The following is a 25,092-nucleotide window of genomic DNA, read 5'->3' on the forward strand; positions in this document are numbered from 1 at the left end:
CTTTCCTAAAGGACATTAGGGGACCAGATGGGTTTTTACGACAATCGACAATAGATTCACGGTCATCATTGGACTTTTCATTCCAGGTTTTTAAAAATTAAATTCAAATTTCACATCGGCCATGGCGGGATTCGGACCTGGATCTCCAGAGCATGACTCTGGTTTACTGGATTATTAGTCTGCCGACGATACCACTACGCCACCACCTCCCCAGCAACTAACTTGTACAAAGTTACTATGCCTGAGGTTTGTTTGTGAATAATGGAGGCAGGCACCTCCATTTTGGCCCGAGATTATTTCATAATAAAAGCATGTACCATCCTGCCTTGGAAATATGTCATTTCTTAATTGCTGAATCAAAATCCTGGAAGTCCCCCCTTAAAAATAGCAATGGAATATTTTCACCAGAAAGCCGCCACTCAACACCACCTTCTTACGGGCAACTAGGGATTTTCAATCAACGCTGGCCTTGGCAATGACACGTTCCATGAATAAAAAAGAGTCTGCTTCGATGACTCATAAGAACCAGAATTTTGCAATTTTGTCTGTGGTTTTGTTTTACGGCACATTAAGAATGTTAAAATCCTAGCATTTTGTTACATGGCGAGTTTAACTCGGGGATTATAGTTTAGCGTGCCAGCCAGATGAGGCTGTAAAATCAGTGCAGGGGGCTATTGGCCCATCGGGTCTGCACCAACACCCCACCCAGGCCCACCCCCTGGCAACCCCGAAACCCCACCTAACCTTTAGATACTAAATCCACCTGTGCTGCATATCTTTGGACTGTAGAAAGAAACCCACACAGGCACGGGGAGAGCGTGCAAACTCTACACAGTCATCCAAAGTGGGAAGTGAACCCGGGTCCCTGGCACTATGAGGCAGCAGTGCTAACCACTGTGCTGCCAACCTATGCCAACTCCTTGCATTTCTGCACTGTCACACATACTGTGATACATGTTATACCAGAGGGAAACCAAATGACCCTAATCCACCTACCCTGCACATCTTTGGGTTGTGGGGGCAAAACCCAAGCAATCACGGGGAGAATGTGCAAACTCCACATAGACAGCGACCCAGAGCTGGGATTGGGACCTTGGCGCTGTGAGGCAGCAGTGCTATACTGCGCCACCATGCTGCCCAGTTCCACAATATATAAAAGCAAATTATTGCGGATGCTGGAATCTGAAACCAAAAAAAAGAGAAAAATTGCTGGAAAATCTCAGCAGGTCTGGCAGCATCTGTAAGGAGAGAAAGAAAAGAGCTAACATTGAGTCCAGATGACCCTTTCTCAAAGCTAAAAGACATAGAAAGTGGGAGATATTTAGGGTGATGGAATAAAAGATGACTCCTGCTGGCTGATCTAATTTTAACCTCAATTTCACATTCCTGCCAGCCCCATATAACCTTTCATCCCCTGGCTTATCGGGAATCTATCTACTTCTATCTTAAATATATTCAGAGATTCTGCCTTTTCAGGAAGAGTCTCACAACCCTCAGAGAAAATGGTTTTATTCATCTCTTGTCATAAATGGGTGACCCCCCTTATTTTTAAACAGTGGCTCCTAGTTCTAGATTCTCCCACAAAATAAAATATCTATTATATCTGTCCAATTCAGATACTTTTGACCAGTTCACTTCTCAAAAGGTTTTACCGAGGTGTCTTTTTAATAGCAAGGAGAACAAAAGACAAACACAAATTCAAGTTTAACAATATTTATTTAATAAACAATTAACCCGTAAATTGACCCAAAATATATAATACTAGAAACATCCGAGATTCGGGTATACTACCTGCAAAGTGGGCTTGGCTGAACTGTGGGTGCGATTCTTGGGTCCCTCTGGTCCATCGTCGCAAAGATGGTTCTCGCATACTATTTCTTCCTTCTCTGGTCAGTTGTCTTGATTGCCTCTGCACGGAGTCTTCGCTGCTGATGTGCCTCAGGTGCTTGTTTTTATGCTCCTTCCTTCATGCCCTTTTGGCATTGCCTCTGGCATTCTGCCAACGAGGGGGGTCTCAGCACCCAATGGTCCGGTTGATGACCGTTTGACAGGACACCTGAGCCCGACCCAGTTGTCCCATCTCTGGTGGTGTGGGCTGCACATAACCTGTTCCCATATAAGGTAACAGCAGAAACCTGGGGTGACAAAAAGTCTGGCCCGATCTGGGCTACTGACAATAGACCCGTGCATAACAATAGGGTGCGATGATCTCCTGATGGGTGATGATGGGACAGGTCCAGACATGTTCTTGCAGCTGCCCTGGCACTGTGAGGCAGCAGTGCTAACCACTGTGCCTCCAGTGTTTCTTCCTCAGCTGTAATTCCGGTATTATCTAGGGGTTTCCGCATGGCCAGTGTCTATATTACGCCAGAAAATACCCCCACTCATTTAAAACTGATGGATCTGGATATGATCTCTCATAATTGGACAGCAGCCTTTAGTCACAAGCAGACATTTGCTTCTGATGAACTGAGGAGCAACTTCCACCGAGGGACAGAAAGAGGGCGGCTGAAGCAGAGCCTCTCCCATTTACAGGAAAATAATCTCAAATAGCATCATTTAAAATACTGAAGGAACTTCACCAAGCTTTAGTCAAGAAATATTAACAATGGCACAGGATTGAGGAATGCCATGGAGCAGCGCCTCACTTCAGCCAAAGCACCAACTGGTTTCAGAACGTCTCTGATAAGAAAGGGGAAGGATGCTGCCATTCTTGGCCACTATCCAGGGCCCTCAGCTGAGTGAATTATGGCTGGATAGCAGAAAGCTTTCACTGCTAACACATACGGAATTAATTATAACGTGCTAATATAAATCCTGATTGGCCAATCATTCAAAAGGGAATTAATTCTCACATCAGCAGCATATGCAGCGAAACAGGCTTAGAATCAGATAGTGGGCTCAGACTGTAATAGCTAGAGTCTAATTAGCTAAAAGGTATTAAGGATTGGGTGAAATTACAGGAAAACAGTCCTGGTTTTGTGTCCCTTCACACAAGGCAAGCAAGTGTGACTAGGACTAGGGACTCGGGCCAATCACTGCTGTTCTTCTGGAGTTGTACAAAGCAGCCAATCTGGTACATAGGCTGACCTTGATTGACAAGCTACATGGCTAATGACTGCTGTTGTTATAGCAGTCTCCAAAGCAGCGGAAATTGGATCAGGCAGGAGAACAAAACCTGTACTGGATTCTGGCATACAAAATTACAGAGACGGGGTAAGTGGACATTGGATAAATGTTAGAATTCTGCCAAAGTCTTTACAAAATTCTGTGGCTTTTCAATTACTTTGAGCCTTTTTCTTGAAATTTCCATTATTTTTCCAAGTTTTCCATGATCTGCAAAAACTAGAAAGATCGGTGATAAAGCCCATGGCAGGATTGAGCTGGAAGCTTGAAGCCAATGCTGTTTACATAACAGTAGAAAACTTGTTGGTTAAGCAAACTGTTATATCCCAGAAGGTGTCAAGCATAGCGAGTTGTTGCAACTGCACCTATTCAGGTCAACGGTGAATATTTCATCACATTGGTGCTTTAAACTCGGTAGATGTTGGACAGGCTTTGATGGCTCTCGTAGCCCCAGCATTGATATGGTTGATGGGTGATTCCCTTATGCTTCCAGTTAGTGCATCTGGTGCTGTTTTATTTTAATAAAATTCCAAAAATCACTAAGTATACAAAAAAATCTTTTATTTACAAATGAGCATAACCTTAATCAATTTCTGATTTTAAAAAAAGGAATGTGTGAGAAACTATTATCCTTTGCGGAAAGGCAAGGTCATCACTGGGAGCATAAAATTCGATAAGGTAACCAACTCAACTATAAAGATTGATTTGTGTGCTAAGTGTTTGGGGCTGACTCTCTCTGATGATGTGCAAGGTCTGATCAGGATAAGTCAACACCCTGTTTACCTGGGATAACCGATCTCCCAGTGGCATCAAGAGTAAAGGCACTGAATGAAGGGCCCCAGTTTCATTCCTGATTTGGGACAATGAATTGAGGCTGAGAAACAATAGTCTTGGTTCTGCTGCTAGTCATGATTCAGTGACACTTCTGAAAATTGCACACAGATGGACAAGTTTGGACTTGGCTACACTGTAAAATAGCCTTGGTGATGCTTCCTATGTGGGCTAACAGGATGATTGGTTGCTCGAGTGAGACACCAGAGGAGTATTGATACCCATGGAATTGTTCCCAAGAAATAGTCAGTACCTGTACAACAGCAGGCACAGACACTGCCAAGAAAAACCTGTCAGAGATGCACACTGTAGCACTACAGGGCAGCACTACAGGGAATGATCATGGGTTTATACCTGACATATTAGCTTATCTGCTTTTTGCACAGATGCTGAGCGTTCTCAGCATTATCAGTTTGTTGGACAATTCCCGCAACTGATGACCCAAGGAAACAGCAGAGTTGTCACCCAATCACAAACACAGATTTATTTCTGTTGTAAGACCATCTACAGTGAGTTCACATATTCAATTCTAGAAACTCAAACAGCTCTAGTCACCATCTGGGTGGTGACTTCCCAGTCAGAGAGCATCATGTGCTTGCCAGCTCTCCAATTCAGTTTTCTGCTGTTCTCTCCACTTCACAATAAATTCCATGGTTTCCTTCAGCTTCAGTACTTCAGACACCATCCTGGCAACTAGGTTTTCCTAAACAGATAACAGACAGTCTTCAAAAGCTGATAGTCTTAGTGCATCTTTCTATTAGGTGATTACAAGTGGATGAACATTATTGTTAGGAAGCAGAACATTTCTTTATTTCTAATACTAATGCTTGGTTGTACTGGACATTTCTAGGTCAGGCACAATGCAGGTTTACCACAGAGTAACTCTCCTCTACAGTCACATCAAACAACCCCAGTACACAGTTGGATACAGAGTAAAGCTCCCTTCCAAGTTCCCATCTAAGACTCTCAGAAGTTACAGTGCAGAAGGAGACCATTCGGCCCATCGAATCTGCACTGGCCCTTGGATGCAACACCCTATTTAAGCCCACGCCACCACACTATCCCCGTAATCCAACCTTAGTTTTTGGACACTAAGGGGTTTTTTAGCACGGCCAATCCATCCAAATTGCACGTCTTTGGACTGTGGGAGGAATCCGGAGCACTCTGAGAAAACCCACGCAGACACGGAGAAGTCACCCGAGGCCAGGATTGAACCCAGGTCCCTGGAGCGGTGAGGCAGTAGTGCTAACCACTGTGCCGCTCGATGAACTGATGTTGCAGACAGAGCGCTCGATGGGACAGTGTAGAATGGACTATGCCTCTGATTCAGGCTGAGATACTGAATGACAAATGGAATAAGTTCCATTCCACACCAAAAAAAGAACAAAAATTTATAAAGACAGTTGGAAATTTCCACTGTTAACTTACCATTAGATTCATTTTCTTGGTCACCTGAGGGATGCTGTTTATCAGCTGCAGATTGGAGTCGAGTTTTGCAATGAAATTAACCATCATAGGTAGGAGTTCAGAGACATACCTAGGGAAACATTAATGTGAATAGCAGGGAGATAAAGGTAGCAGAGACTGTATCCCTACTGATGTAAATCCAGCTCCTTCACAACATCATTCAGAAGCTCTCTTCTCTTCCCCAAGGACCTGTGTTACTGACTGTATCTTTACTGGTGTTAATCCAGATCCTTTACTTGCTAATTGTCTCTCTACTGATATGACTCCAGCTCTCTCACAATGTTGGGTTCAGTTGCAATTAGGTTATTACCATTGAAGGACGTACATTTATGTTGCACCTTTCATGACCACTGGATGTCCCAAAGCACTTCACAGCTAATAAAATACTTCTAAGTGCAGGTACTGTTGTAGTGTAGGAAACACAGCAGCCAATTAACACTCAGCAATCTCACAAATAGCATGTGGTGTTGAGCATTTAACATGTTTTAGTAGTAGTTACATAGGAACGTGGAAATTGCCAGATGAAGAAAGACTCTCTCTTTAGTTCACCTTTTACCATCCTGGTAGCCACATAATATGCTAATGAGTTATGGGGTGAAGGATAAATATTGTCCAGCAAACCCGGGAGTAATCTCCTGTTCTTTTTCAAAACAGTGCCATGGAATTATTTACATCAACCTGAATGTGCAGATGGTCCTTGGTTTTATGTTTCATCAGCAGGTCCAATAGTGCACCCTAGATAATGTGCTCAAGCCCTGCGGTGGGGTTTGAAACCACAAATAACACAATGTTCCCAGTTTCACCCACAAAGCCTAATATTAAAATCAAACAGGGATGTCTTCAAGATGTAACCACACTTGCTACAGAATCTACATTGTAATGCCACAGAATTCTATGGGCCCAAATGATATACCATTTACTGTGGTGCTGATATCAGCAAAGCCAGTTACAGTTGGGATGTCCTACAGCTCACCTGTGATAATTGGCTTCAACAGGCAGGCAGTGATGGCAAGTAGGCTGAACCAAACGCTGCTTCAATGACACTGTCTCCTGCAAGACTGCCTCCAAGTGGCTGTTCATCGACTGAAGCCGACTGTATTTCTCAGCTAGCAATACAAGAGAAACATGTCAAATATCGGATGCTGTGGCACTGAGTATCTGACATGCAGCACTTACAATACACACCAAATCAGTGCAGTCCTTCCCCTCCCTGCTAATGTCGCCCCTTTTATATTGAAAGTGCTAATTCGCACCAGACATAATTTCACAGGTGGCAGCTTATCTAAATGGCCGTTCCTCATTTGAGCACTGACAGGCCATACAACCAGTGATCAGGGGCAGCACCCTGGCTGATTTACCCCTACTTGGTTCAGGAGTGAGACTGGCTAGCTCAGTACAAACTGGAGTGAGAGCCTGGGACCCTTTGAAATTACTGCTACAAGGTCCACAATGAATGCATGATAAACCCATCAAAGTACATTCAGCACTAGGTCACACTGGCGGTGATCAGCCCAATCGGCCTCTTAAATTTGCTTGGTTCTGAATCCTAATCTGCCTCACTCATTCACTCCCTCAACTACCCATTTCTCACATATCTGCAGTCTGTTCCATACATTCCCCATGTAATGAATCAGAAACTGTTTACTTTCTCATAAAACCTAGGCTCATGTATTAGAACAGATATTTTGGCAGGGGTAGGTAGTCCATACAGTACCCTAGTAATTATGAGATTGGACGAGGAATCGGAATTGAAATTCCCTCTGGGGAATGTCACAAAACTTAAATAAATCTGTTTTTTTTTAATGGTCTGATAACGAGATAAAAAGCCACTGGTCTATGGTTAAAAACCCAACAAATAAGCCAGAAGCCGAGTGGGTGCGTGCGGAAGAGGCCTCCTGCATGGGGACCTCCCTCCGGGCCCTCGCCACGGCAGCACTCCCATCCCCACCCAAAAAACACTCCACTGTCACTCAGTGGTGACAGCCACCCTCCAATCCTGGAACCAACTGCGGCAGCAATTTGGCCTGACCAAAACGTCAGACAAGGCTCCCATCTGCAACAACCATAGGTTCACACCAGCACTGACTGACGCCACCTTCAAAAGGTGGAGGCAGGACGGGGGGGACACTGACAGTCAGGGACCTATACACGGACGACAGGACGACTGGACAGAGAAATTTCGACTAGCCGGGGGGGAACGAGCTACGGTACCTGCAGCTCAAAAACTTCTTACGAAAGGAGACAAGGACGTACCCACAACAGCCACGACAGACACTACTGGAAGACCTACTGGACGCAAGTATCCTAGAGAAAGGGAACTGTAGCGACATGTATGACCGACTGGTAGAAAGGGACGACACCGTACTGGATGCAACAAGAATGAAATGGGAGGATGACCTAGGGATTGAGATAGGGTGGGGACTCTGGAGCGAAGCACTGCATAGGGTCAACTCCACCTCCACGTGCACAAGTCTCAGCCTGACGCAACTAAAAGTGGTACATAGAGCCCACTTAACAAGAAGCCGTATGAGTAGGTTCTTCCCGGAGGTGGAGGACAGATGTGAACGGTGCCAAAGAGGCCCGGCCAACCACGCCCACATGTTCTGGTCTTGCCCCAGACTTGTGGAGTACTGGACAGCGTTCTTCGAGGCTATGTCCAAAGTGGTGGGGGTGAGGGTGGAGCCATGCCCGATAGTGGCGGTCTTCGGGGTTTCAGACCAGCCAGATCTATTCCTGGGGAGGAGGGCGGACGCCCTTGCCTTTGCCTCCCTGATCGCCCGTCGTAGAATCCTGTTTGGCTGGCGGTCAGCAGCACCGCCCAGAGCTGCAGACTGGCTGTCCGACCTCTCAGAATCTCTCCAAATGGAGAAAATCAAATTCGCCATCCGAGGGTCAGACGACGGCTTCCACAGAACTTGGGAGCCATTCACGTGACTGTTCCGGGACCTGTTTGTGGCCAACGAACAAGAAGAAGAATAGTCGGGTGGAGGGCAGCACGGTGGCCTAGTGGTTAGCACAACCGCCTCACGGCACTGAGGTCCCAGGTTCGATCCCGGCTCTGGGTCACTGTCCGTGTGGAGTTTGCACGTTCTCCCCGTGTCTGCGTGGGTTTCGCCCCCACAACCCAAAAATGTGCATAGTAGGTGGATTGGCCACGCTAAATTGCCCCTTAATTGGAAAAAATAATTGGCTAATCTAAATTTAAAAAAAAAAAAGAATAGTCGGGTGGCCAAGAATCAGGGGAAAATGGACGGGAATCGGGGGAAGGTAGCCCGGGGGGGGGGGGGGGGGGGGGGGGGGGGGGGGTACAGGACTGTTATGGGGGTTTGATGGCAAGCTAAGGCCCAAAACCAAACTGCAAAAAATAAATGCCTATAAACATGTGCCTCGGCCATATTGGGGAATGTAAAATATGTATGCCGGCTAAAAGGGGGCGGCCACAGTTGTTATTATGAAGATGCTTACCTGTAAATATACATGTTAATTTTTGCGTGTTTTTTTTCTAATAATTTGTAATTTGTTGGATATAAAATATGAAAACTCAATAAAAAACATTTTTTTAAAAACCCCAACAAATATCCTAGAGGGAAGTAACCAATCACACTTCCATGGTCCGGCTTCAAGTGATTCCAGTCCCTTACAGGAACATGTCAAATCCACCCAATAACCTGTCTGCCCCATTAATATTTCACACACGCACACAACTACCGGCAGCAGACTTACTCAAACACACCGGGTGGGTGATATCTGCTGTGTCATTCTGCAACTTCAGCAGCTTTAACTCCAGAGATTTCTGATGGCCAAAAGTGAAGAAACATTAACAACAGTACATGGCAGAGACTCCTCAAGTAGCTTGGAAGGGTGATTGCACTCCTGGCCACACAGACCAAGATATGCTGCTTTACTGGTCTGTGTTGAGTGATCTGATTTCAGTCAGGCTGGAAATTTGGGCCATATCAGTGGCCTCTGTGCCCCTTGGTTGATCAGCCAAGGTTTCTATTGTTCAGTGCCTCCTGCTGAACATGTTTTGTGTAAATTTGGTTGAGGACAGCATCGGGTTGTCTGTGATAGGGGCAAAAATAATTTTAGTCCCTTGAGCCCGTTTCTCTATTCAGCAAGATCACGGCTGATCTGTGATATAATTCCATATGTCCAACCCTTAGTTAATAAGAATTTATCAACCGTTACATTTTAAATTTACTATTGATCTGGCATCAATTACTACCTGTGGAAACCATGATGTGGAGATGCCAGCGTTGGACTGGGGTGAGCACAGTAAGAAGTCTTACAACACCAGGTTAAAGTCCAACAGGTTTATTTGGAATCACAAGCTTTTGGAGGTGAGCTATGCTCCGAAAGCTCGTGATTCCAAATAAACCTGGTGTTGTAAGACTTCTTACTGTATTTGTGGAAGAGCATTCCAAACTTCTACCACCCTTTGTGTGTTGAAATATTTCCCAATTTCACTTGTCAAATGACTGGAGCCTGAGTGGCACAGTTAGTAGTGCTCCTACCAACAAGGCAGTGAGCCCCAAGTTCAAGTCCAGCTCCAGGAATAGATGGCCACTGAAAAACCTAGCAACCGTGCAGGTAAACCGGGTGTATTGATCCCAGTGCCCAGCCCAGATAAATAGAAAGGGTTAGCAGCAGGAAGGGCACCTGGCTATAAAGTCACCCACTAAATCCAAAAAATGCTGGTGATATGAACAACACCATTGTGGTGACTCCATGTAGCATATGCAAAGCCCAAAGGAGAAGCACTCCTGAAAGGTCTGGCTCTAATCTCCAACCTAGACTCCCCAACCAGCAGACATACTCTCTCTCTACCTAAGGTTCCCCTCAATATCTTGAAATCACCCTTCCACAGAAAATAAACCCAAACTTTTCTTGTAATTTAACACTGGTAAATTATGCTGCACCTCCTTCAAGGCTAATATAACTTTCCTATGGAGTGGTTCCCAGAACTGCTCACAGTAATTCCAGCTGTGGTCTAACCAGGGCTTTGTATAATCGAAGACACCCTTATATTCTATTCCTCTAAATATAAAGAGCAACATTCCTTTGGACTTTTTGATGATTGCCATACATATTCATGACATTTTAATGATCTGTGTACATGGAACCACTCCAGCACCCGTTATTGGATCCTATTGTACACTAGAAACCTAGCCCTGTATTGGCAGGTGTCCATGGCATGGTCTGTCCTAAATTTGTGTCAAACGTTTTTAAAAAAATATTGCTTTTGCCATTACCTTGGGAAGCAAGTTAAAGGCTTCTGTACAAAGTAAAGTTGCTGTTGTATTTAGCTTCTTCCCACCATTACAAAGTGAATAGTTTTATTGTCTAGAGGTGAAAAATGCCGATACCTGCTCAAGTTCTGCATTCGTGTATGAAATTTCATCTATTAGTCTGAAGCGTTGAACAAATGGTACTGTGTTTTCAAACTCTATCTTATTCAAATCCAAACTATTCTGTTTGACAGGGAGAAAAATTTCATGTCAGTAATCTGGGAATAAAACAAATGCACAAATCATAACAAGAATAACATTCGACTCACTCCCCATTTTGCTAATGCTGCCAGACACAATGCTTGGAAGAGCAATGAAATCCTATTATAGATTTTGCTGAAGAACGATACAGAAAACAACATGGTAGAATAGGCTGAGTTGGAATCAGGAGTTCAGACTGATTTCAGAAAGCTTGTTGATGATATCCAGCACGACTGTTTAAAGTTTGCAGGCTGTGGAAGAAGATGCAAACTAAGGAAGTAGTGATCCATGAGAGATTGAGGAAACCACCACATAGAACGATACAGCGCAGTACAGGCCCTTCGGCCCTCGATGTTGCACCGACATGGAAAAAAACTAAAGGCCATCTAACCTACACTATGCCATTATCATCCATATGCTTATCCAATAAACTTTTAAATGCCCTCAATGTTGGCGAGTTCACTACTGTTGCAGGTAGGGCATTCCACGGCCTCACCACTCTTTGCGTAAAAAACCCACCTCTGACCTCTGTCCTATATCTATTACCCCTCAATTTAAGGCTATGTCCCCTCGTGCTAGCCACCTCCATCCGCGGGAGAAGGCTCTCGCTGTCCACCCTATCTAATCCTCTGATCATTTTGTATGCCTCTATTAAGTCACCTCTTAACCTTCTTCTAACGAAAACAACCTCAAGTCCATCAGCCTTTCCTCATAAGATTTTCCCTCCATACCAGGCAACATCCTGGTAAATCTCCTCTGCACCCGTTCCAAAGCTTCCACGTCCTTCCTATAATGAGGCGACCAGAACTGTACGCAATACTCCAAATGTGGCCGTACTAGAGTTTTGTACAACTGCAACATGACCTTATGGCTCCGGAACTCAATCCCTCTACCAATAAAGGCCAACACACCATAGGCCTTCTTCACAACCCTATCAACCTGGGTGGCAACTTTCAGGGAACTACGTACATGGACACCGAGATCCCTCTGCTCATCCACACTACCAAGAATGTTACCATTAGCCAAATATTCCGCATTCCTGTTATTCTTTCCAAAGTGAATCACCTTACACTTCTCCACATTAAACTCCATTTTCCACCTCTCAGCCCAGCTCTGCAGCTTATCTATGTCCCTCTGTAACCTGCAACATCCTTCCGCACTGTCTACAACTCCACCGACTTTAGTGTCGTCTGCAAATATACTCACCCATCCTTCTGCGCCCTCCTCTAGGTCATTTATAAAAATGACAAACAGCAACGGCCCCAGAACAGATCCTTGTGGTACGCCACTCGTAACTGAACTCCATTCTGAACATTTCCCATCAACTACCACTCTCTGTCTTCTTTCAACTAGCCAATTTCTGATCCACATCTCTAAATTACCCTCAATCCCCAGCCTCTGTATTTTCTGCAATAGCCGACCGTGGGGAACCTTATCAAACGCTTTACTGAAATCCATATACACCACATCAACTGCTCTACCCTCGTCTACCTGTTCAGTCACCTTCTCAAAGAACTCGATAAGGTTTGTGAGGCATGACCTACCCTTCACAAAACCATGCTGACTATCCCTAATCATATTATTCCTATCTAGATGATTATAAATCGTATCTTTTATAATCCTCTCCAAGACTTTACCCACCACAGACGTTAGGCTCACCGGCCTATAGTTACCGGGGTTATCTCTACTCCCCTTCTTGAAAAAAGGGACCACATTTGCTATCCTCCAGTCCTCTGGCACTATTCCTGTAGACAATGATGACCTAAAAATCAAAGCCAAAGGCTCAGCAATCTCTTCCCTGGCTTCCCAGAGAATCCTAGGATAAATCCCATCAGGCCCTGGGGACTTATCTATTTTCACCTTGTCCAGAATTGCCAACACTTCTTCCCTACTCACCTCAATGCCATCTATTCTAATAGCCTGGGTCTCAGCATTCTCCTCCACAATATTATCTTTTTCCTGAGTGAATACTGACGAAAAGTATTTATTTAGTATCTCGCTTATCTCCTCAGCCTCCACACACAACTTCCCACCACTGTCCTTGACTGGCCCTACTCTTACCCTAGTCATTCTTTTATTCCTGACATACCTATAGAAAGCTTTTGGGTTTTCCTTGATCCTACCTGCCAAAGACTTCTCATGTCCCCTCCTTGCTCGTCTTAGCTCTCTCTTTAGATCCTTCCTCGCTTCCTTGTAACTATCAAGCGCCCCAACTTCACATAGGCCTCCTTCTTCCTCTTAACAAGAGATTCCACTTCTTTGGTAAACCACGGTTCCCTCGCTCGACACCTTCCTCCCTGCCTGACTGGTATGTACTTATCAAGAACATGCAATAGCTGTTCCTTGAAAAAGTTCCACATATCCAGTGTGCCCAACCCTTGCAGCCTACTTCTCCAACCTACACATCCTAAGTCATGTCTAATGGCATCATAATTGCCCTTCCCCCAGCTATAACTCTTGCCCTGCGGGGTATACTTATCCCTTTCCATCACTAACGTAAAGGTCACCGAATTGTGGTCACTGTTTCCAAAGTGCTCACCTACCTCCAGATCTAACACCTGGCCTGGTTCATTACCCAAAACCAAATCCAATGTGGCCTCGCCTCTTGTTGGCCTGTCAACATATTGTGTCAGGAAACCCTCCTGCACACATTGTACAAAGAACGACCCATCTAATGTACTCGAACTATATCTTTTCCAGTCAATATTTGGAAAGTTAAAGTCTCCCATAACAACTACCCTGTTACTTTCGCTCTTTTCCAGAATCATCTCCGCCATCCTTTCCTCTACATCCCTAGAACTATTAGGTGGCCTATAGAAAACTCCCAACAGGGTGACCTCTCCTTTCCTGTTTCTAACCTCAGCCCATACTACCTCGGAAGAAGAGTCCCCATCTAGCATCCTTTCCGCCACCGTAATACTGTCCTTGACTAGCAGCGCCACACCTCCCCCTCTTTTGCCCCCTTTTCTGAGCTTACTAAAACACCTAAACCCCGGAACCTGCAACAACCATTCCTGTCCCTGCTCTATCCATGTCTCTGAAATGGCCACAACATCGAAGTCCCAGGTACCAACCCATGCTGCCAGTTCCCCTACCTTATTTTGTATACTCCTGGCATTGAAGTAGACACACTTCAAACCACCTACCTGAACACTGGCACCCTCCTGCGAAGTCAAATCTGTGCTCCTGACCTCTATACTCTCAATCTCCTGTACCCCAAAACTACAATCCAGGTTCCCATGCCCCTGCTGAATTAGTTTAAACCCCCCCCAAAGAGCACTAACAAATCTCCCCCCCAGGATATTGGTGCCCCTCAGGTTCAGATGTAGACCATCCTGTCTATAGAGGTCCCACCTTCCTCAGAAAGAGCCCCAGTTATCCAGAAATCTGAATCCCTCCCGCCTGCACCATCCCTGTAGCCACGTGTTTAATTGCAATCGCTCCCTATTCCTCATCTCACTATCACGTGGCACGGGCAACAACCCAGAGATAACAACTCTGTTTGTTCTCGCTCTGAGCTTCCATCCTAGCTCCCTAAAGGCCTGCCTGACATCCTTGTCCCCTTTCCTACCTATGTCGTTAGTGCCAATGTGGACTACAACTTGGGGCTGCTCCCCCTCCCCCTTAAGGACCCGGAAAACACGATCCGAGACATCACGTACCCTTGCACCTGGGAGGCAACATACCAAACGTGAGTCTCTCTCGCTCCCACAAAATCTCCTATCTGTGCCCCTGACTATTGAGTCCCCAATTACTAATGTTCTACTCCTTTCCCCCCTTCCCTTCTGAGCAACAGGGACAGACTCCGTGCCAGAGGCCCATACTCCATGGCTTACCCCTGGTAAGTCCCCCCCCCACAAGTATCCAAAACGGTATACTTGTTACTCAGGGGAACTGACTGCTTCTTCCCAGTCCCTCTTACAGTTACCCATCTATCTCCAGTCTTTGGTGTAACTACTTCCCTGAAGCTCCTATCTATGACCCCCTCTGCCTCCCGAATGATCCAGCTCAAGCTCCAGGTCCCTAACACGGTTTTTGAGGAGCTGGAGTTGGGTGCACTTCCCACAGATGAAATCAGCAGGGACACTGACGGCGTCCCTCACCTCAAACATTCTGCAGGAGGAGCATTGTACTGCCTTCCCTGACACCACGTAAGACAACCTTTAGGGAAACCTTTCACTCAGGTCAAGAGAGCAGCAGGACCCCTGGTCTGTGAGTTTTTTTTCATTCAACAAAGGTAGAGCTGGGACTTCCGGTGGAGACATGCAAGGGAGAAGTCACACATGAAGTGGCTCCTGTCAGAGGACTTTATTCAGACCCTTTTCACCCAATTTTTGTAGGAAATCTGGGCTCAAGTTTGTTTCTATTGATGGGTTAAGTATCCCACATAAAGAGGATGCCCAATAGATACAGGACCAGGCAGCAGAGAAAAGAAACTAGTGTCAAATTTGGAAGATTTGACAGACTGGTGGAAGCTGCTGCGGTAACAGGGTCCACTAACGGTTGAGAGAACTTGAGGGTGGTTGGACTGCTGGAGGGTCTAGAGGGTCTGAGTCTGACAAATTTCACGTTGCAGTTGTTTTCAGAGATGGTGGGGTTGGAGGAAATTGGTACCTCTCCCAAGCTGGGCCGTACCCACAGGTCGTTGAGGCAGAAGCCCTGTGCAGGTGAACCACCACGTGTAATCATTACAGGACAAAGGATGATTGTGATTGCAGATGGGAGGGCCACGAAGGGGGGCTTTTTATGAGCATGGGAGAAGGCCAGTCACCTGTTAGCGCACCAGCTGAGGTGACAGGTGGCTTCTTGGGAAACAATGCAGATGAAGGACTCCGGTGGCAGGTTGGTCTCAGCCCCAGCGAACGTTAATGAGATTTTTTTTCATTGTAACAAGTCGGAGCCCCCAAAGGATGGGTTGTCAATATTGGAGTTCTTGGATGGTTTGTCCATCCGGTGGTGGAGCAGGAGAGAAGGGAGGAACTGGAGCCCCTTCTGACCTAGAGGAGGTGATGAAATGTATGGGTCTGATGTAGACGGGTAACGTGCCGGGGCCGGATGGATTCCCGATCGAATTCTACAAGAAGTTTGCAAGACAGTTGGCCCTGTTGCTGTTAGAAATGTTTCAGGATTCGGTGTCTCGGGGTGCGCTGCCGGCCACATTGGAGTAGGTGTAGATCTCCTTGATCATGAAGAAGATTTAGAGTACCCAATTGATTTTTTCCAATTAAGAGGCAATTTAGCGTGGTCAATCCACCTATCCTGCACATCTTTTGGGTTGTGGGGGTGGAACCCACACCGACACAGGGAGAAGGTGCAAACTCCACACAGACAGTGACCCAGAGCCGGGATCATACCTGGGACCTCGGTGCCGCAAGGCAGAAGTGCTAGCCACTGCACCACCGTGCTGCCCAGATCTTGAAGAAAGACAAATGTTCATCCTGGAGTTCAGTTACTAGTGGTGTACCCCAAGGATCTGTTTTGGGGCCACTGCTGTTTGTCATTTTTATAAATGACCTGGAAGAGGGTGTAGAAGGATGGGTTAGTAAATTTGCAGATGACACGAAGGTCGGTGGAGTTGTGGATAGTGCTGAAGGATGTTATAGGATACAGAGGGACATAGATAAGCTGCAGAGCTGGGCTGAGAGGTGGCAGATGGAGTTTAATGCGGAAAAGTGTGAGGTGGTTCACTTTGGAAGGAGTAACAGGAATGCAGAGTACTGGGCTAATGGCAAGATTCTTGGTAGTGTAGATGAACAGAGAGATCTCGGCATCCAGGTACATAAATCCCTGAAAGTTGCCACCCAGGTTAATAGGGCTGTTAAGAAGGCATATGGTGTGCTAGCCTTTATAAGCAGGGGGATTGCGTTTCGGAACCACAAAGTCATGCTGCAGCTGTACATAACTCTGGTGCGGCCGCACCTGGAGTACTGCGTGCAGTTCTGGTCACCACATTATAGGAAGGATGTGGAAGCTTTGGAAAGGGTTCAGAGGAGATTTACTAGAATGTTGCCTGGTATGGAGGGAAGGTCTTACGAGGAAAGGCTCAGGGAATTGAGGTTGTTTTCGTTAGAGAGGAGAAGGCTGAGAGGTGACTTAATAGAGACATATAAGATAGTCAGAGGGTTAGATAGGGTGGACAGTGAGAGTCTTTTTCCTCGGATGGGTATGACCAACACGAGGGGACATAGCTTTAAATTGAGGGGTGATAGATATAGGACAGATGTCAGAGGCAGTTTCTTTACTCAGAGAGTAGCAGGGGTGTGGAACGCCCTGCCTGCAACAGTAGTAGACTCGCCAACTTTAAGGGCATTTAAGTGGTCACTGGATAGACATATGGATGAAAATGGAATAGTGTAGGTCAGATAGGCTTCAGATGGTTTCACAGGTCGGCGCAACATCGAGGACCGAAGGGCCCGTACTGCGCTGTAGTGTTCTATGTCCTATAAAGAAGGGTGGCACAATGGCGCAGTGGTTAGCACCAGTGCCTCATGGCGCCTAGGACCTGCATTCGATCCCGGCCCCAGGTCACTGTCTGTATGGAGTTTGCACATTGTCCCAGTATCTGTGTGAGTCTCACCCCCACAACCCAAAGATGTGCAGGTTAGGTGGATTGGCCATGCTAAATATCCCCATAACTGGAAAAAAATAATTGGGTATTCTAAATTTTAAAAAAAAGATACATAAGGATCTGGCAGAGTGAGGGTCGTATTGCCCTATTTTGTTACTGAATGCTGATGCGAAGTTGTTGGCAAAGGTCTTGGCTATGTGCCTAGAGGAGCAGTTGGAGTTTATTAAGGGTAGGCAGTTGTTGGCCAGTGTTCGGAGACTGCGTAATGTTGTTTTGTCCCCCTCTCCAGCCTGAGTCAGAAGTGATTATTTAATTGGATGTGGAAAAGGCGTTTGATAGATTGAAGTGGGGTTATTTGTTTGAGTTTCTTGGGAGATTTGGCTTTGGGCCAAGATTTATAGCTTGGATCCAGCTGTTTTATAGGGATGCACCACAAGCATTCATACCAGTGCTTCGAGTTTGAAGTATTTCCACCTGATGAGAAGCACAAGACAGGGTTGTCCATTGTCCCTGCTATGGTTTGCCTTAGCAATTGAGCCTCTGGCCATGGCACTGAGGTCATCCACAAAGCGAAGGGGGTGGAGGGAGGAGGGGTCGGAGCATAAGATATCATTGTATACGGATGATTTGTTGTTGTAATTGAGGGACCCTCTCATCAGTGCAGAGGAGTTAATGAAGCTGCTTGGGAGGTTTGGCTCCTTCTCAGGATATAAATTGAACTTGGGCAAAAGTGAATGCTTTCTGGTGAATTTCCCAGGGAAGGGAGACAATCTGGGGAGGTTGCCCTCTCGCTTGGCCAGGTCCAGCTTTGGTTATCTGGGACTCCGGATGGCCAACGAATGGGCCTCACTCCAATTCTGGGGATCTGGTCAAGATGGTGAAGGCTGATCTGAAGAGGTGGGAAAACCTCCTGCTGACATTGACGGGTAGGGTGCAGTCGGTAAAAACGAATATCCTCTCTCCTTCCAATTTTCCTCCCTAAATCTTTGTAAAGGCAAGGCACAGAGTCAATGCCACTCCTCATGCACTAGGCTCGGCCCGATTCAGTTTAAATTGGTTCATAGGGCATATCTGTGCAGGACACGGATGAGTGGGGTCTTTTCGAAGGTAGATAATAGGTGTGAACGGTGTTCAAGAGGGTTGATGGATGGTGTCTATCTGAGGTGGCAGCCATTAAATTCCTACTTCAGGGAGCTGGTCACTGTCAGATATTAGGCAGGGGGATTGATTTTTGTTCTTTTTGGGTTTGGTTTTGGGGTGGGGGGGGGGGGAGGGGAGAAGAGGGTTGAAATATTGTAATCATTGTTTGAATATGGTTGTGAAGGTGTTATATTGGAAAAACCTTTCTTACTAAACATGTTTTAAAAAAGAGGCAGAGCTACTCTAACTGACCTCATCATCCAGAACAAGGGGAGAATTGATTCTGGGTCTCATTCTGGATTGCTAAGGAGCACAATTTAGTGACAGTGTGTGTGTTTGGGCACCAGGGGACAGGAAAGGGCCTGTAAGATGCAGCTTCTTTTAAAATTCACCAGCTTTCCACATCAAGGCTGACCTGATGACAAGTTTGATGGCAGATCACAATCAGGCAGACACTGGAGAGTAATAAAAACAAAATACTTCAAATGCTAGAAATCTGAAATAAAACAGAAATTGCTGGATAAACTCAGCAGGTAGTATTTGCAGAAAGAGAAACAGAGTTAACATTGATTCCACACTGGAGGGTGGTTTCTACAAATAACTTCAGTACTCATGTCAGCTATGGCACTGCGGCTTGGCACTCTTGCCTTTGTGACAGAAAGTAGCGGGTTCAACTGTTGAAGCACATAATCTGGCCGACACTGCAGTGCAGTATGAAGGGGTGCTCCAGTGTTGTCTTTCTGATGGGAGGTTTAACTGTAACCCTCTCAGGTGTATTTAAAAGTCCCATTGCACTATTGTGAAGAGGAGCAAGGGAGCTCTCCTTGGTGTCCTGGCTAATATTTATCTCTGTCAACATTACAAAAACATGACCACAATGCTGTTTGTGGGAGTATGCAGTGCAAATTGAACACTCCATTTTCTGCACTACAACAGTGACTACACTTCAAAAGTACTTAATTGGCCATGAAGCATTTTGGGCCAATGCGGTTGTGAAAGTAGCAATATAAATGAAAGTCTTTCTTTAGGGTTTCGGGTACTCTCATTTAGTCTGCTAACCCTCAAATATATCGGTGTCAACCTAACCAAGCATCAGATGGAGCTGAGCTGGGGTCTTCCTCATAGGAAGTCATTGGAGGGACAGCCACTGACTGGATTCAAGAATTAAGAACAGCCGTATAAGCAAGCAGGACTGAGGAAACAACTGTAATTTTAAAGGGAAAATGTAAATGTATCGATTTTGAAAGGTGCAAGAGGCATTAAACTCCTCCGAGGCTGAGATAGCAATACCTGTGTCAACAATCCTTTTCTCAGGCACTTCTTTAGGAAACTGGCTGCTGGGTTTGCTACCCCTGGCTCCCATGGGTTTGTAGACTCCATTCTCACTTGCAGATGGGCTGAAAAAGAAATATTGCAGAAAAAAAAAATCTGAGAGTTCAGCAGAGATCAGTGATTCGGTGCTGTGGCTTCTAAACCAGGAGTCGGGAGCAAAGGGGTTCCTGTAATCAGTCACTTATACAAGCCCAAGTATCTCACTCAGATCATCATCCTGAATCCAAGTCTAGGAGGGCCTATACTCTTTTAGAAGAATGAGAGGAGATCTTATTGAGATATACAAGATTATGAGGGAACTTGACACGGTAGATGCTGAGAGGAGGTTTCCCTTCCCGCGGGGGGGGGATCTAGAATTTGGGGCACAATTTCAAAATAAAGGGTCCCCTATTTAAGATGGAAATGAGGAGAAATTCCTCCTCTCAGAGGGTCGTCAGTCTATGGCTTCTCTTCGCCAGCAAGCAGCGAAGGCTAGGTCATTGAATATAGTCAAGGCTAAATTAGATAGTTCTTGGATTGACAAGGGAGTCAATGGATATGGAAGAAAGTGCAACTAAGGCTACAATAAGATCAGCCATTGTCATATTGAATGGGCGGGTAGGATCAATGGGCCTAATGGCCTCTTATTTACTGTGGTCTGATGAATGGTGGTGGGTGAAGGGCAATGGCCTGGGATAGGCTATGGGGGCACCAGGGTGGGTGACTGGAGGGAGGGGGTGGGGGTGGGTGACTGGAGGGAGGGGGTGGGGGTGGGTGACTGGGGGGAGGGGGGTGGGGGTGGGTGACTGGGGGGAGGGGGTGGGGGTGGGTGACTGGGGGGGAGGGGGTGGGGGTGGTGACTGGGGGGAGGGGGTGGGGGAGGTGACTGGGGGGAGGGGGTGGGGGAGGTGACTGGGGGGAGGGGGTGGGGGAGGTGACTGGGGGGAGGGGGTGGGGGAGGTGACTGGGGGGAGGGGGCGGGGGAGGCGACTGGGGGGAGGGGGGGGGGGAGGTGATGGGGGGAGGGGGTGGGGGAGGTGACTGGGGGGAGGGGGGTGGGGGAGGTGACTGGGGGGAGGGGGTGGGGAGGTGACTGGGGGGAGGGGGTGGGGGAGGTGACTGGGGGGAGGGGGTGGGGAGGTGACTGGGGGGAGGGGGTGGGGGAGGTGACTGGGGGGAGGGGGTGGGGGAGGTGACTGGGGGGAGGGGTGGGGGGAGGTGACTGGGGGGAGGGGGTGGGGGAGGTGCTGGGGGAGGGGGGGTGGGGGAGGTGACTGGGGGGAGGGGGTGGGGGAGGTGACTGGGGGAGGGGGTGGGGGAAGGGGTGGGGGAGGGGGTGGGGGAGGGGGTGGGGGAGGGGGTGGGGGGGTGGGGGTGGGGGAGGGGGTGGGGGAGGGGGTGGGGGAGGGGGAGGGGGTGGGGGAGGGGGTGGGGAGGTGACTGGGGGGAGGGGGTGGGGGAGGTGACTGGGGGGAGGGGGGTGGGGGAGGTGACTGGGGGGAGGGGGTGGGGGAGGTGACTGGGGGGAGGGGGTGGGGGGAGGTGACTGGGGGGAGGGGGTGGGGAGGTGACTGGGGGGAGGGGGGTGGGGGAGGTGACTGGAGGGAGGGGGTGGGGGAGGTGGACTGGGGGGAGGGGGTGGGGGAGGTGACTGGGGGAGGGGGTGGGGGAGGTGACTGGGGGAGGGGGGTGGGGGAGGTGACTGGGGGAGGGGGTGGGGGAGGTGCCTGGGGGGAGGGGGGTGGGGGAGGTGACTGGGGGGAGGGGGTGGGGGAGGTGACTGGGGGGAGGGGGTGGGGGAGGTGACTGGGGGGAGGGGGTGGGGGAGGTGACTGGGGGAGGGGGTGGGGGAGGTGACTGGGGGGAGGGGGTGGGGGAGGTGACTGGGGGGAGGGGGTGGGGAGGTGACTGGGGGGAGGGGGTGGGGGAGGTGACTGGGGGGAGGGGGTGGGGGAGGTGACTGGGGGGAGGGGGTGGGGGAGGTGACTGGGGGGAGGGGGTGGGGGAGGTGACTGGGGGGAGGGGGTGGGGGAGGTGACTGGGGGGAGGGGGTGGGGGAGGTGACTGGGGGGAGGGGGTGGGGAGGTGACTGGGGGGAGGGGGTGGGGGAGGTGACTGGGGGGAGGGGGTGGGGGAGGTGACTGGGGGGTGGAGGGTGGGGGAGGTGACTGGGGGGAGGGGGTGGGGAGGTGACTGGGGGGAGGGGTGGGGTGAGGGGTTGGGGGAGGTGACTGGGGGAGGGGGTGGGGGAGGTGACTTGGGGGGAGGGGGTGGGGAGGTGACTGGGGGGAGGGGGTGGGGGAGGTGACTGGGGGGAGGGGGTGGGGGAGGTGACTGGGGGGAGGGGGTGGGGGAGGGACTGGGGGGAGGGGGTGGGGGAGGTGGACTGGGGGGGAGTGGGGGTGGGGGAGGTGACTGGGGGGAGGGGGTGTGGGAGGTGACTGGGGGGAGGGGGTGGGGAGGTGACTGGGGGGAGGGGGTGGGGGAGGTGACTGGGGGCGGGGGTGGGGGAGGGAGGGTGTGGACTGGGGGGAGGGTGGGGGAGTGACTGGGGGAGGGGGTGGGGGAGGTGACTGGGGGGAGGGGGTGGGGGAGGTGACTGGGGGGAGGGGGTGGGGGAGGTTGACTGGGGGAGGGGGTGGGGAGGTGACTGGGGGGTGGGGGAGGTGACTGGGGGGTGGGGGAGGTGACTGGGGGGAGGGGGTGGGGGAGGTGACTGGGGGGAGGGGGTGGGGGAGGTGACTGGGGGAGGGGGTGGGGGAGGTGACTGGGGGGAGGGGGTGGGGAGGTGACTGGGGGGAGGGGGTGGGGGAGGTGACTGGGGGGAGGGGGTGGGGGAGGTGACTGGGGGGAGGGGGTGGGGGAGGTGACTGGAGGGAGGGGGTGGGGGTGGGTGACTGGAGGGAGGGGTGGGGGTGGGTGACTGGAGGGAGGGGGTGGGGGTGGGTGACTGGAGGGAGGGGGTGGGGGTGGGTGACTGGAGGGAGGGGGTGGGGGTGGGTGACTGGAGGGAGGGGGGTGGGGGTGGGTGACTGGAGGGAGGGGGTGGGGGTGGGTGACTGGAGGGAGGGGGTGGGGAGGTGACTGGAGGAGGGGGTGGGGGAGGTGACTGGAGGAGGGGGTGGGGGAGGTGACTGGAGGAGGGGGTGGGGGAGGTGACTGGAGGGAGGGGGTGGAGGGGAGGTGACTGGAGGGAGGGGGTGGGGAGGTGACTGGAGGAGGGGGTGGGGGAGGTGACTGGAGGGAGGGGGTGGAGGGGAGGTGACTGGAGGGAGGGGGTGGAGGGAGGTGACTGGAGGGAGGGGGTGGAGGGGAGGTGACTGGAGGGAGGGGGTGGGGGAGGTGACTGGAAGGGTCGGGGGTGATTAGTTTCCGGCTGACGGTTAGTATTTTGGGGCTGGCAATCGCAATGATTTCCCGCTCCGACCGTTTGCTCACCGCCTGCGCGCGCTCCACCTTCATTCCGCGGCGCGCACCGTGAGGTCATTTGTTGTCGTGGGTGCTGACTGATGACGTATTGTCACGTCTCTCCATGTTGGTGAGGACAGGAGACGGTGTCGTACTGGACTTGGTGGAGGGTGGATGGGGGCGCGGATTTGCACGGGAACGGTTACCACGGAGGCGCATCAAGGCGAGTGGTCAGCGGCGGTTAGTGGGAGAGATGACACATTGTACAGGAGCGGAAGTCCTGGGGGGAATGTTTTGCCGTCGGTTTCCGGATTATGGAGCGAACGTGGCCCGCCCTGTAACAGGATAAAGGCGTCGCCCGTCCAGCCCACAACAAATGGAAGAGCGGGTCGCAGAGACAGGTACTGGCAGGGATCTGAGGGAGGGAATGGGATCCGGGGGGGGGGGGGGGGGGGGGGGGCAATGAGATCCAACCTCGTTTATAATCAGCAGAAGGTGATAGTCTGACAAGCGGCTGCTGCCAGACCTGCTGAATATTTCCAACGTTTAAAAAAAACAATTTTAAATCATAGCTTGCCACTACCTGCCCTCTACTTAGCGATCTCATCTTCGCCCTGACTCGTTCCCTGCCAGCCTCTGTATAGTGGAATTCAGTCCTTTTCGTGGGTACCTCAAGTAACATTGGAGCTGGGGTGTCACAGTGGTTGGCACTGTTGCCTCACACGTCAGGGACCCGGGTCCATCCTTGGGTGACTCTGGAGTTTGCATTTTCTCCCCGTGTCTGGATGGGTTTCCTCCGGGTTCTCCGGTTTCCTCTCACAGTCCAAAGATGTGCAGGTTAGGTGGATTGGCTATGTTAAGATGCCCCTTCGTGTCCAAAAAGATGTGTTGTTTAGATTAATGGGTTAATGGGATCGGGCAGGGGAGTGAATTTGGGTGAAGTATTCATTCAGAGGTTTGGTGCAGACTCGATGGGCCGAAATAGCCTCCTTCTGCATTGTAGGGATTTTATGATTCTATTATCCTGTCCACCCCGTCTCTGGTAAAATGCATAGATCGATTCACAGAATCAAAGAATTTCATGGCAGGAGGCCTGTTGGCCCATTAAGCCTGTGTCGGCTCTTTAAAGAGCCATCCAATAAATCCCACTTATGTCTTTCCCACATTAGCCTGTAAATCTTTCCTCTTCAGGTATTTGAGCAATCTTCTCTTGAAAAATATTATTGAATCTGCTGCCACCTCCCTTTCAGATAGTGCATTCCAGATCATCATCTGCTGTGGAAAAGAGAATGCTTCTTCATGTGACTTGTGGTTCTTTTGCCAGTCACCTTAAATGTGTTCTCTAGTTTCTGATACTTCTGCCACTTATTTACTCTACCAATACTATCCTGAACCTCCATCAACTCTCCTCTTCACCTTCTCTGCTCTCAGGGGAACAAAGATGTGCACGTTAGGTGGATTGGCCATGTTAAATTGCCCATTAATGTCCAAAGGTTAGATGGGGTTACTGAGATTGGACGGGGGAATGGGCTTGTATGGGGTGCTCGTTCAGAGGGTCAGTGCAGACTCGATGGGCTGAACAGCCTCCTGCACTGTAGGGATTCTATGAATCCAACTCTTCCAGATTCTCCACGTCTCTCTATTTAAAAGGATCTTTGTGTCCACTCTATGACCCTGAAATCCCTCCGTCTAAAACGTGACAACAATTCACCAATGCTACATGCAAACTCAGCCCTACCTGCATCAACCTTC

At 49.3% G+C, this 25,092-nt stretch overlaps 2 protein-coding genes across 4 annotated transcripts in view; one reads left to right on the forward strand and one right to left on the reverse strand.

Annotated features, from left to right (window-relative positions):
• Positions 1-3,195: 3,195 nt before the first annotated feature.
• Positions 3,196-25,092, forward strand: part of lrrc57 (leucine rich repeat containing 57) — a 40,381-nt gene continuing 18,484 nt past the window's right edge. Inside the window, exon 1 of one of the 3 annotated variants that reach the window (XM_038782482.1) lies at positions 3,196-3,216. Coding sequence is in view for 1 of the 3 variants with exons in the window: in XM_038782460.1 (XP_038638388.1) it covers positions 23,515-23,741 (227 nt within the window). In the remaining 2 variants the exon portion in view is untranslated. Of the gene's footprint in view, positions 3,217-23,451; positions 23,742-25,092 lie in introns of those variants that run through there. The other 2 variants (XM_038782471.1, XM_038782460.1) reach the window with 2 other exon arrangements.
• haus2 (HAUS augmin like complex subunit 2) lies at positions 3,671-23,628 on the reverse strand. Its single transcript, XM_038782494.1, has 7 exons — positions 23,371-23,628; positions 19,912-20,018; positions 10,791-10,895; positions 9,148-9,217; positions 6,398-6,530; positions 5,386-5,494; positions 3,671-4,660 (listed from the first exon to the last, which is right to left on the reverse strand). Exons 1-7 carry the CDS (start codon positions 23,417-23,419, stop codon positions 4,535-4,537), a joined length of 699 nt encoding a protein of 232 aa, XP_038638422.1. The 5' UTR covers positions 23,420-23,628; the 3' UTR covers positions 3,671-4,534.

Source organism: Scyliorhinus canicula, chromosome 2 (assembly GCF_902713615.1).
Source record: "Scyliorhinus canicula chromosome 2, sScyCan1.1, whole genome shotgun sequence".
Taxonomy (NCBI): domain Eukaryota; kingdom Metazoa; phylum Chordata; class Chondrichthyes; order Carcharhiniformes; family Scyliorhinidae; genus Scyliorhinus; species Scyliorhinus canicula.

Bases quoted from the DNA above. Each gene is read 5' to 3' on its own strand.
- haus2 (XM_038782494.1), bottom strand. From the start codon at position 23,419: ATGACCTCACGGTGCGCGCCGCGGAATGAAGGTGGAGCGCGCGCAGGC. The intron at 20,019-23,370 runs GTGAGCAAACGG...TTTCTTTTTCAG, and splicing joins AGGTGGAGCGCGCGCAGGCG to CCCATCTGCAAGTGAGAATG. The intron at 4,661-5,385 runs GTAAGTTAACAG...TTATCTGTTTAG, and splicing joins CCAAGAAAATGAATCTAATG to GAAAACCTAGTTGCCAGGAT.